Raw genomic sequence first — 13684 nt, 5'->3', positions numbered from 1 at the left:
GGTCGCATCACCGACATACTAATGTTATAATAGTGTTCGGAATTCCGTTAGTTGTAAAAACTAATGTGATTTTAGTTAAAAAATTATGAAATTTAAATTTTTCATAACTTTCGCTAATTAACAGTAAAACTTCATTACAAAATGTTTATGAGTTTATTTTTAATTACATAATATTAAATGTGTGTACGTATAAAGGCACTGCCTACCCTAGCTTATTTTTAATTGTAAGGTGCCAGTAACTTCGGACCTACTTAACTAATACCTAGCTTGGCTTTTTTGGCTAGAGGATTGGCACAAGTAATATAAGCAAGCTGCATTTTAGCGCATATTATAAAGTAAGTCTGATTTTAATTTTTTTAAGTGGGGATTAATATCGTCCAATTAATATCTTAAGTATTTAAATATTAAGGACAGTAACAAAATAATAAATAATTAATTACATATTTCAAAAACCATGTTCGATATTGTATAATTTAATTTAATCAAATATGCATGATCAAATCCGGCTTTTACTAATGTGAACAGTTGGTGTTTATTTAACTTATTTGGGAATGAGTGCAGACCGCTAACTTTTACGTCAAATCCATTCACTTCAAACTCAAAGCGGCTTTTACTGAGCTTTACTCCGTTGGACGCGGCGTGGATTTCACAGATTGGAAGCGCACCCTGTACATACATTGTACAGACTCGTAGACTGTAGAGTGATGTGACGAACTGTATGACATTCTAACCGTAAGTAATTCACACAAATCCTTATGCCACTAGAGGTGTTCTGAATTACTATGCACGTGGCATAGTAATTATGGCAAGGTGAGATGTCGTATTGAACATTTATTGAACCATTCGTGTTATTAGGTTACCTACTTACCTAGTTACTTAGAAATTGTATGAAAAAGTGGCGCCAATTCTGTTGTCTTTCTCTAAACTAAATTTAGAGTATCTGCATCCTTTTCTTTTTAATATTGCTAAAAAACGACGGAACATGATTTTTACATTTAAAGACTAAATATTAGTGCACGCTAAAAATTTAAACACTAGGCTCGCGACTGGCATAATTTATTAACAGCAATAAATATAGGCACAACTTTTCCCGAAGTCAAAAAGCTGTTCCATTAAATTTTTATAGCCGAACATAGACTGCTCTTGCCAGTTAGAATGAGTTCAAAGTACAGGAAACCCACAAAACAAAACAAATAAAAGTAACTTTCCAGTCTAGTTGCGAGTTCCCTTCAGCTATTACGCTACGCCTGTCTGGACTTCGTTATGGTTAATATTATTATCATATAGCAATATGGCATACTTCGTGGAACAAATGGGTATCATAACTTTAGAACATGTAATTGATTGAAATAATTACTACCCATCATCTATTTAGGGTTCCGTACCTCAAAAGGAAAATTGAACCCTTATAGGATCACTTCGTTGTCTGTCTGTCTGTCAAGAAAACCTTTAGGGTACTTCCCGTTGACCTAGAATCATGAAATTTGGCAGGAAGACAGGTCTCAGAGATAGGTCTTATAGCAGACATGCCAGACACACAGAGAAATTTTCTCATTTAAAATATTAGGATGGTTAATCGTAAAGATATTGACTTATGCAAATCGGTTGCCAAGGCATATTTTATTCGTCCGCACAGAGAATCCATTAAATAGCACATGGTACTTAATTGATCAAGGCCTACTAATATACTATGTACCGCGAGAATATTATCTAGGTCAATCAAATAGTCCCCTTGGGCCAAACAACAGTTTCGGCGCTAGCGTAGTAAAATATAACAAAGATTTATTAGCAATAATTCGATTTGTGGATTGCGTGGCCTATTTACCCAAAAAAAAGCACTAATCTACAATATCTAGGTTAATGGTTTACTGAACTGGTACTTGTTCAGATCATTCGGAATAAGTATTTAAATTAACTAGCTAACTAAAGCCTCAATAGCTCAATCGGTTAGGAGATGGGCCAAGATCCAAACCTCATTAGAGGGTTTGAAATTCCTTCAAAAAAGGACCTATCTAAATGAGCTTAGATGATTCAGCTCGTGAAAATTTCGACTTGGCGTCCCGCAACTGCGTCGAAATGAAGGTTGAAATCAGGTTGAAATATTGACATTAACCACATTAGTATCTATCTATTAGTATTTTTTTAAACAAACTATATGAACCAAAAATAGAGATGTTATCTCCTATATACTTTATACTTGTACTAAAAATACTTGTCCGTTGACAAGTTGACTGACTGACTGATCAAAATCTTGAAACAAGCCCAAATATGTCTCAAATAATTGTAAATTGTCATGGATATATCGGACTTTCATCCCCTATTTAACCCTCTTAGGGATGGAATTTCCGAAAACCCTTTCTTAGTGAGTACCACTTGGATGAATGGAGTACCAAAAGAAACGACTGTCAAAATTTTAAGTTTTAATGACAGCGCGCTGTCATTAGGCCGTGCGTTGATAGATCAGTCAGACAGTCAGAGCAAGCATTGAAAGACGCTACATCAGACTTGTAAGCTGTGATAGCCTAGTGGTTAGCACGTCCGCCTCCTAATGGTAGGTTGGGGGATCGATCCTGGGCACGCACCTCTAACTTTTCGGAGTTATATGCGTTTTATGTAAATATCACTTTTGATATCACTTGCTTGAACGGCGGAGGAAAACATCGTTAGGAAACCTGTATGCTTGAGAGTATTCCAAAATGTTTTCAAAGATGTGTGAACTTGTACGTGAAGTCTACCAATCCGCTTTTGGCTAGCGTAGTAGACTATACCTTACTAAAACCCGTCTCACTCTGAGAGGAGACCCGTGCTCTGCAGTAGGCCAGCGATGGGTTGATCATGATGATGATTATCACATCAGACTTAGCTCAAGATATTCTGAACACGAAGCATAGCTTGTCTCATTTAAAAGTTATATTTAATCTTGCTAAGAGAACCTGCGTTTAGCGCGGCGTAAATTTTAATTTGTACTTACGACCGGCTGCAAGACTAACAAGTAAACTGTCTACATTGTTCGATTTCTTTGTCTACAACAACTATAACTTTAGAGATTGCATCGCTACATTTAAGCATTTGCTGTTTGTCGTTAACAGAGCTTCTTTTTCACGTTGTCTGTTTTTATTTATTTATCTTATTATTTGTGAGTAAATTGTCTATTGAAAAACAAATAGAAATTGAAAATCAACTAAACATTTACAAAGTTCTTTTAAATCGATAAATTACTACACCATTAATATTAAGAACTAGCTGATTCCCGCGACTTCGTACGCGTGGATTTAGGTTTTTAAAAAACTTGTGGGAACTCTTAAATTTTCCGTGATAAAAAGTTGCCTATGTCTTTCCCCGGGTTGCAAGCTATCTCTGTACCAAATTTCGTCAGAATCGGTTGAACGGTTGAGCCGTGAAAAGCTAGCAGACAGACAGACGGACACACTTTCGCATTTATAATATTAGTATGGATTCTATTACAAGTAGGTAGGTAGAGTAAGTAAATTCACTAGGTATGGCGAATTCATTGAAATTTTGAATTGAATTAATTTCAATCTTATTTTATCTATCTCTCTTAATTAAAATTCAGCATGAATAATGATTTATCGTGTGTCAGACATAGTTTTTTATCACTCCATTCCATCAGCATGTTTTGCGTCCACATCTGGGCTTAGGTTTTTTCAAGAGCGCGCCACCAAACACGGTCGTCCGTTTTTCTCACCCATATTCTTCCCACCATCTTTCTCAGATTTTGTATCTTCTATCTTATTCATCAGCAAGTTGGTACGCCATGTATGTCGTATGAATGTAACATGTATAGGTTAATATCAATTGGGGCAAATAGGTGGTCTCAGATCCAAGAGGCTTACATTCTGTGTGACAGATTTTACTGACATATTTTAATGTAGATAACGGTTACAGGTACAATTAACCACAATTAATTTCTCGGTATTCAGCTCACGAAGTTCCAGTGAAAAGAACAAGAAAGAGAGTAGTTCGCAACTATCCTTGACAGCTCGAACTTCTATTTCTCGTAGCACCGCAGTCCCATCGGCATCGTGACCACGACCAGTGCAAGTTGAAATATCGACAATTAATAAAAACATCAAATTAATCGTGGTATGTATCCGTTATCTACATTAAAATATAAGCTTAAAATCATTAGATTTTACTGATCTACAGCGTTACCTTAAAATCTATATAAGATAAATAAGTACCTCGTACGAGTTTAAATTAATCGAAATTGTTTCATGCTTTCGATTTAAAATTATCCATACATGTTTTAATCTATTTATAGGTGCTAAGTGATTAAAATGTAACGAGATTGCCGATTGCTATCTTTATTGACGAATGTAAAGCAATTTCAATTAAGCCACATTGAAATTAACATTTTATTATTTTCACAAACGAATTGAACTTTACACTTAAAAGGATAAATGTGTTAAATTCCGTTTTGTTTACACTGTCTTGGTTTTATTAAATACGAAATCGCAATTAAAATTGCAGCTATTTTGGGTCTTATTGAAATATTGATCTGCCTTTAGGCGTAACGATGTAGGAAGTGCCCTAAAACTTTACTGATTTTTATTAAGGTCGTCGTAAGCACACCCAGCTATAATGTAATAAAAAACGACTCCGTTTTTTACAAATAGCTAACTGTTAAGTAATATGACGAATTCTAGAATTCGACTGCAACATATGCCAGGCCATATAGATTAGCTATTAGATTTATAAATTAAAAGTGTAATATTCATAAAATATTTAGGTTTGCTAAAACAGAATTCAATACGAGGTAGGTACTATTTATTATGTATGTATTCAATTACAGAACTTAATTGAAATCGCTTTACATTTTCTAGTCAGAGATGGCTACTGATATCATTTAACAAAGGCGTGGCTAGGTATATTATGTAGTAAAGCACAAGTCTAACTAGTATACCTACCACTATCATCTAAAATACTTTAGAGAACCTACATATCTACATAATAAATCTACCTACATTAATAACACGTAGGAACTCACTATTCGCGACTCGGAAATGTTCAAAATCCAAAGTCGAAAGTTTGTTCATAAATAGGGCAGATCATACATGTTCACTAATAGGGGTGTAACGTTATTATGTACTCATTAAACCGACCTGATTTCCCCCACATTCGCTGCGATGCGAAACAACTTCGCGGGTCCCATAAAACGGATTAAAATTTGCCGCAGCTGGACTGCGGATACTGCACAGTATATACGCTTTATAAATAAGCGTGGAATAGCTACAGATTTGTTGTGGCCATCTAACTAACAAGGTTTTAGTTGGGAAAGATTAGCTGGTAATAAAACGACGGTACGTGTAGGTAGTTTTGGATAAAAAACGACTAACTTACTGCCGACCGTACTGGGCCAGCGCGTGGCAGACTATGACCTAAAGCCTTCTCGTTCTGAGAGGAGATCCATGCTCAGTAATGGGTCAGCGATAGGTTGATCATGATGATGACTTCAGGGCTACCACAACAACAGCGTTAAAATTATCCACACGCCTCGATAAAACTCTATTGGTTTTATCGATTTTTTAAAATCGAGTTCTCTATCTGGCCAACTTAGTGGTTGTGGGGAAAGTTGAACTAAGGCAGCCATCTTGTTTCAAGATGACGTCTAACGGACTGGTAGACATACTAAATCAGGGCAAAAGAATAGCGTATAAAAACCCATTTAATACAGATGGGAGCAGTTTTTACAGAACAATATGTATCCAAGAGTTATATTGTTATTCACGATGTCAAAGTGAATCATAAATTATGGCTGTGCCAGTAAAACCGAAGCATAACATTAGAAAAACCTCATGAAGCCAGTTGAGAATCAAATTCTGTGGCTAAGACCTCAAGAAGCTCATGAGCATGATTATAAGCAAATTAACATTAGAAACAAATATAAAATAGCTACTTACATACATGTACCACTTATTTCCCTAATCCGAAAAGGTTATAGAAAAGTTATACGACCAAAAGGCAGTAAAACAATAACAAGTATTCTCCAGCTATTTTATAGAGGGGAAGAGAAAATTTAGCCTATAAAGGCAGTCTAAAGCTACATTAAGCAAATTGCACAAACATATCTAGCAATTACGGTTCGGGCACGGAAGCTTGTTTTGTGGAATTATGAGACCGCCGTAACTTTTTCAATCTGAACTTATACAAATAAATTTACTTGAACATAACATCAATAAGCGTTGCGGGATCAGTTGTTGCTCTTTTGTTTGTCTTACGAAAAATTTCCCATTCAACCTAATAAGGTAAACTTTAGTAACTCGAAAGATGGAAATTTTCATACAAAGTTTGGATTGATTTTCGACAGATTATTACTTTATTACTAGGGGGCAATAGACATTGGGATCCCAAGTGCGTAGGGTAAACGCAGCGTTGGAAGTCCCCTCCACTAGATGGACAGGCAAGACCAAACGAGTCGCAGAAATCGCAGAGAGCCGCTGGATTCAGCCGGTGGCGCAAGACCGTGGCATGTGGAAGTCCCTATAAGAGACTTATGTCCAGCAGTGGACGTCTATCGGCTGACGTTGATTTCTATGATGATTACTAGAGGATCCTTACTGCCAAGACAATATTTTAATGCTATGTTATTATTTTATGTATTAACACAAGTTTTCATTGATCAAAGAAATTAGTTAAAGCATTTTGGTATGGTTGTCATCTAATCAACGCGCAAGATTTTTTTTGTTCTACGTTCCTTTTACGAGCCGTTAAGGTGTAGAACGTCCTTCCGGCGTCCGGGTTTCCACTTACTAAGCTGCTACATATAGCTTGAGTAAAATTATCTGCAAGGCAAAAGTGAATAGGCGTATTTGAAACAAGCACGCTCTGACCTAAATGTCAATCCTCATCATTGCTTCAATCATGCATGATTGTCTAGCGCAGGCAAGTTTTGCATTTTGCCATAAAATGTCTAGGGGTATATTATTTACGAGTTTTAATTATTATTAAAAAGTAGGGGTATTTAAAAATAAACAAAGCTTTCATTACAATAAAATACAACATAGTGTTCTATTGATCTAAAAAACAGAATCGATAAGTGGGCTCAAATTAGCACGTGTCACCTTGTAAAGCAAGGCGTACATCATTAATCTTTACATTACAAATTCATGCAGTAACAACAACACTAGATTAGGTAGTAGGTCTCTGTAAGTGGTTTACACAAAGGCAATAATTTATCATAACGGTAAATATAATGTGGGGTTTGTACGTGGTTTAATATCCTTTACTGCCTTTACTGTGGTGTAAGTATAATGTATTAAGTACTTTAATCGAAGTAGAATTTATTCTTACTCTGTAATACAACCTTCACCAAATAACAAGATTTGCTACTAACTAAACACCCGTCCGGGTTGTAATAAGTCAGTCAGGGTAACTAAATTTTTGCGTAAGTATGTGATAACCCTCATCTGTAGAAAAAGAAGAGTAGGATAAGATATACCTACCTACCTATGACTCTACAAGGTTGCCGAGTGAAATTATATTGTAGAAGATCTACGCAATTTTGAGGGGTACGTGTTACTATTATTCTTTTACTGAAAAAATTCTGTTATTTCGAGAGAGATTTTACTAATCCTTTTTCTATAATCATCATCTTTACCATCATCATCATCAACCGACAGGCGTCCATAGCTGGACACAGGTCTCTTGCAGGAACTTTCATACGCCACAGTCTTGCGCCACCTGGATCCAGCGGCTCGCTGCGACTCATTTGATGTCGTCTGTCTCTCCAGTGGGAGTCTTCCAACACTGCACTTTTCGGTGCGAGGTTTCATTTCAGGAACTTGGGATCCCAACATCTATCGATTTTGCCTATTGCCGCTTCAGCTCCGTAACTCGCTGAGCTATATGTCAGTATAGTATTTTCTATAAACTTTCTAGAAATAAGAAGAAAAGTTTATTAAGGACAGAAAGAATATCACACATTCTGCTACACAGATTAGGAGGAAACCAAACTTTTCCCTTGCAAATCAAAAAATTGTAAAGTTCGCCACAAAACACAGAACCAATAAGCGAAGTTAAAAGAAATTCTTATTGTCTATGCAAGGCAAAGTGTATCATTAATCTTGACATTACAAATTCATTCGGTACGAACTCGAGTGTATTAAGCAGAATTATAAATGAGGTGTCACACGAACGCTTATAAAAAGTGTGAAAAGAAAACCTTTGAATAAGGCGTGGGGTGCGTCTGTTTTCAACTGGGAGAAAATAGGTTGGCGCTGGGAATTAACACTTTTAGAGCCAGCGCAGACGACAAACTATTATCCGAACTGTTGTCAAGGACAATTACGGCCCATTGAACTAAATTAGTCACTAAATAAATGTTCGATACAGCTATCAAAATTAGTATGGCCTTTCCCTTGCTGTCAATCGCTTCCGCCCAAAGGTGTTTGAGGTAGATGTATAAGAAGATCATCAGCAGATTGGCCGTGGCGAAAACCGCCACGTTTTAATACACAATTCACCATCAGGTGATCAAATCACTGTAATCCTTGAAACCGTCTAGACATATCTACCTAATAAACCAGACCATCGTAGTCTGTACCTAAAGCAGAAAATATTTACTTAAAAAACTTACCGTGGAAACATCATTTTATACGGTACATAGAGTAACTAGATTTTTCTTGTATAAAATAATAGAATAAGGGCCATAATCCAGGGCAACTCTTTTGTTTGGCAGAAAATAGAATACTGTCTCAAAAAAGCTTTGATGGTCGCCGTGACAATGCTATATTGCTGGACCTTTAGCTACCTACAACAACCACGATCTCTAAACAGCATCCATAAAATTGCGATGCAGAATCTAATATGGTTACAAAAACGCATCTCGCCTACTCACTTATGCCAGTGATCGATAAAGTCGCGCGTTTGTATCGTTGCAATAGCGAAGCAGAATCGTTACATTGCGACTATATCGCTACTGCAATGTTTTATTCAGATACATATTAGCCCTTGACATTCTATCTTACCCGGTGGTAAGAAGTGGTCTAAGATGCCTCTAGATAAAAGTCTCAAATGGAATCGGGGTAGTAATGGAAGAGGTATAACAATTTTATTAAACCCTCAACCTTAAACGGTATCTATATCGTAAGGAATTGCCACTTGCCGATATAGTTTTGTCCTTAGTATGGTAAAGAACTCGGCTGGCCTCCAGACCAGACCAGACGAGAGGCAGTTTAGTTCATAAATCCTTAAAATGCCCTTGTTGGGCACCCAATAGCAGGACCCAGGATCGAACCTAGTGTCTCCCGCTTATACGACTTTATTTTATTTTATTCTATAACAAGTTAGCCCTTACTGCAATCTCACCTGGTGGTAAGTGATGATTGTATTCTAAGATGGAAGTGGGCTGACTTGGAAGGGGCATGGCACTTTTATTAAATCCATACCCCTTATCGGTTTCTACGCGGCATCGTACTGTCTACGTACATTTTTCTCGTGCGTTTCAAAATATGCTACAAGCAACCCTATGTAGCGATGTAGGCGTTCATGAAACGCGTTGCTGTATCGCCGTAAAAAATCGTTGTGGGCTATGACCTTATGTGCCTTTGTACGTGCCGCCTGGAGCGGAGCACGCACGAACCGTATCTCGGTTACTCAACCGTTCGACGAATGCCTAATTGAATTTTCCTCGATATTGTGGCGTGGCGGTGCCGAAAAGATTTATACGAATTTCCGGAAGATTACCCAAATATGCTTCAAATGGGTCAAAATATTACAAATTGTTTCTTCCCTACGTATATTATCACTAACCATAATATAAATGTTAAAGTGTGTTCGTTTGTTAGTTTATTGGTTTGTCCTTCAATCAAGTTGCAACGGAACAACGGATCCGCGTAATTTTTTCCATGGGCATATGTACTTAGTTAAGGACCTAGAGAGTGACATAGGCTACTTTTTATTTCAGTAAGTAAATGAGTTCCCACGGGATTTTAGTAACCTAAATCTACGCGGACGAAGTCGTGGACAAGATCTTACTACATATTTATAAATATTGGCAAAATTGGTTTTTAAAAAACACATATCCTTAGTGAATTGGATGAATAAACAAAAACAGAAGCAGCTTTTGACCTCTATATTAAACAAACTGAACAAACAAACATACCTATCTACTAATCGGCTCCCGGTTAGACAACCCCGTTTGTACAATTATACAAACGCTATAACTTTTTCAATTTCAACTTCAGCAATTAAATTTACTGCCGACTTGGAACGTTACATTTCAATAAGCGTAGATCAGTTGATTTCCCTTCGTTTGTCTTTCGTCGAATTCTCTTCTTACTGAAGAAATCGTAAACTGAACCTTACCATAGACCTTTAATACTGTACCTACTTATTTATTGATGGTAAATATTTTTATTAATAACTAGACCCACGACTTCATCCGCGTGGATTAAGATTTTTTAAAATACCCCGTGGGAACAGTTTGACTTTCCGGGCCAAAAAGTAGCCTGTGTCGAAATAGGCAAAGTATTCTAAGGCAAAGGCCATACAATTGGGTATTTGCCTATGACAAAAAGAAATTATTTCTCAGTGATTATTAGATAAATAGAGGGTCTTCCAAAATACGTAAAATCCACGTCCTTTGTAAGTAATTTTAAGTGAGATAACCATTTTAAATTATCGATTGTAACATCGTAGCCAGGTTCCTCGATGAAATGATAAACATACATAGCCCGTTTAGTAAAACGTTTATTTCTCTCGAGCACTATTAGTTATTTAAGAAACAAACGCCTTGAGAGAGGTAAATTTTTGTAATCGTCACAACAAATATTATTTGATGTGAAGAAATATCATTCGTACAACCGGATATTACAAAACTCTAGGATGATTTCTTTGTTTAGGACAGTGTTATTTGCAATCAACAATCTCTACATATATACCTACTACGTTGGGATCGGATGTCGTATCTAAATATTATCGCTTTGGCACATCTATAATATCTAAGGGTGCTGGTATAAAGAACCAGATTTTTCCGGTAAGTATACTGACAAGTCGATACGGGTCCTTGCCAGTACCTACCGATCGGTGTGGGTAAAATAGCCTCATCCTATCTTATGAGTTCTCACATATAGAGACATCAGACAGGTAATAGGTATAAAAAATGCAACTGTACTACAAGGGCTTGGGCTAAGCAAAGATCTTAAAATCCTGAAGACCATAAAATTGCGGGGGTTGGAGTTCTTCGGCCACATCATGACGCACACACTATGACATGCACACACACTCTAAAACTGTGCTATACCCGGGTATCCGTTAGTCGAGAATAGCGAGACCAATAATTAATCTATGCCGCTAGGTATCATTATATTCAAGAAAAAAGTGAATTATTACTAAGGAGGTAGTAGAGTAGTCCTTTATGTTACTTTGTAAGTTGATTCGTGCAATTCACCAGTGCATGTAAGTGTAAAGGTTTTAGAATATTATGGTGTTTGAAGTGATTTGATAGTTTACACTAGGAATATTATAAATACAATTTTACTATTACTACGATATAGGCTTCTCCAATGATTTTAATAATTTCAAAAATATCAAATATCAACCTTGTTTTGGTTGCAGTAGGTACATGGTGCTACCACAAGAACAAAAGTGATGGTGGCGCCCTTATGTAATTTCTACTCTTTTCGGTCGATCTATAAGATGACCCTTCAAAATACTAAGTAGGTATCTACTCTGATAATAATTTGAGACGAGAGATTTTAAGAGAGACAGGACAGGCTGGGTTTACCAAGATTCAGGAAAATGAAAAAGTAGGCAATTTAGCAATAACATGTTGTTCTATTTAGACACCAAAACAATATTCATTGACAAAAATTCCAAAATCTAATAGAATAAACGCACAAGGTAGGTAAATCAATATTCAATTTCTCTGCCTCGAAGTCGACGGTGCCGCACCATTCTCCTGCCTTTCCGAAAACTGGTTCACAGCCAAACAGTACTTCTCTGAATGATACGTCCTTGAGATTTGCGAGAGCAACGGACTTCCATGTGGGGAGTTCAACCACAACGACGCACTGCCTGTCTGTCCAACCATTGCTATAAAGGCTATCAACATCCTAGTGTTCAACAATCCACGTTGAATCTGGGCTTGCTTCAACAAAGTCTGGAGAATAACCCCTTCGGGCAGTCCATTAACAAGTTCAAAAACGCTAGAACCTCGTTCGCCAATCAACCAAGATGCTGCTGCCGGTACATTGCATCCCGTACACTGCAATGCCTCATCTGCTTCCTCGAAAGAATAACCTAGATTCCGTAACGTTGCTATTGCTTCAGGATTCGGTGGTTCAATTATCCTTCTTCTCCATGCTCGGAATTTATTTAGAAAATTCTCCAAACAATCTGCACGTTTATTATCAGCACTAGATTTATTTGGTTCCGTCGTATTATCGATTTCTTTGTTAAGTTTCGCAGCTAACTCTTCAGGGGTGATGACCTGTGCTACAATTCTTTGGGTTCGTCTTGGTTCGTCTAACGCTGCTGATAGTTGAGCTAAGGTTAACTCATAATTACGCCCAGCAGCTGCTAATCTTGCCCCAGCTTCTATCAGAGAAATTAATATCTTCTTCAGTTCGTAAGACAGCTCGTTCGTGGATAACAGTGCTTGTAAATTTGGTTGGCGTGTTATATCTTGCGGGTTGGGTAAAGAAGCTGTTGCAGCTACTATTGCAGCATGCTGAGGAGCTCTGACAGCTCCTAGATCCCATAGCGTACCAGCATCAGGACCCCTACGCTCTATTAGTAATAACTCTTCATGCATTATAACTCCCTCCTGCGTCAAAGTGAGAAAATCATGCAAGGTTGATGTATCACACACTCTTACAACCTTGAAACGACCAGATCTAGTCTCCCCAGTAGGATAAAAGAAGTCCACAGCACGATTCTTCAACTCCTCAATCAATGTATTTTCTGGGAAGTATGCAGAGAATATTTGGCCTTCTGGACTGACGATTTTGACCAAAATATCATTGGTTCCACTTAAGCCAGTGTCTGATACCAACATTTTAGGACTTTAGCGTGCCTAAATTCATTAAACCGAATATGATCAGAAATAAAACTATGCTGCTAAAAAATAAAGCTAGACATAAAATCAGTTTTAACATATTTTTTTGCCATATTGGGTTAATGACATAAATTATGTGACACGGTACACGTAGACTGATTAAAAAAGCTAGACTAAAGTACTGTGTAACCGCGTGTGAGATAGCGATAGTATTACGTAACGATGAATAACACGACAATTACCATTCTTTTAATAGTAGTCAATATTTGTATAAACCGCTCAACAATATTTGTATTAAACGTTTTTTATGTGAAAACAAGTAAATAACTAGTGAGAAATACAATAATGCCACGAATTATCAAAGTTTGTTTTGCCACTAAAGTTGTATTCCTTGAAAAAAATCGGTTACACGATAAGGGACAAAAAATAGGTTAGCTGCGTCTCTGTTTATTACATTAGTAACTTTATCTGTGCTCTCTTTTTAGTGTGAATGAGAAAGCAAACGTTCCTTTGTCTAGATTTTTTACTCCGTCTATGACACGGTATCATCTATTTTGTTATGTTGATAACTTGGTGTATTTTTTTCTCAATTAAATGTCAATAGAATCAAAATAGCTTAAATAGGGTTGATACTCGTATCCACCCATAGTATCCACCTCTTATGAC

General features: G+C 36.9%; 1 protein-coding gene across 1 annotated transcript; it reads right to left on the bottom strand.

Moving 5' to 3' along the window:
* Positions 1 to 11875: 11875 nt before the first annotated feature.
* Kpc2 (Kip1 ubiquitination-promoting complex subunit 2) lies at positions 11876 to 13141 on the bottom strand. The gene has a single exon (XM_034975901.2). The coding sequence runs from the start codon at positions 13016 to 13018 to the stop codon at positions 11879 to 11881; it is 1140 nt and encodes a 379-aa protein (XP_034831792.1). The 5' UTR covers positions 13019 to 13141; the 3' UTR covers positions 11876 to 11878.
* Between the last annotated feature and the right edge of the window lie 543 nt (positions 13142 to 13684).

Source organism: Maniola hyperantus, chromosome 15 (genome assembly GCF_902806685.2).
Source record: "Maniola hyperantus chromosome 15, iAphHyp1.2, whole genome shotgun sequence".
NCBI classification, from domain to species: domain Eukaryota; kingdom Metazoa; phylum Arthropoda; class Insecta; order Lepidoptera; family Nymphalidae; genus Maniola; species Maniola hyperantus.
This window is presented reverse-complemented; position numbering and strand designations above follow the sequence as displayed.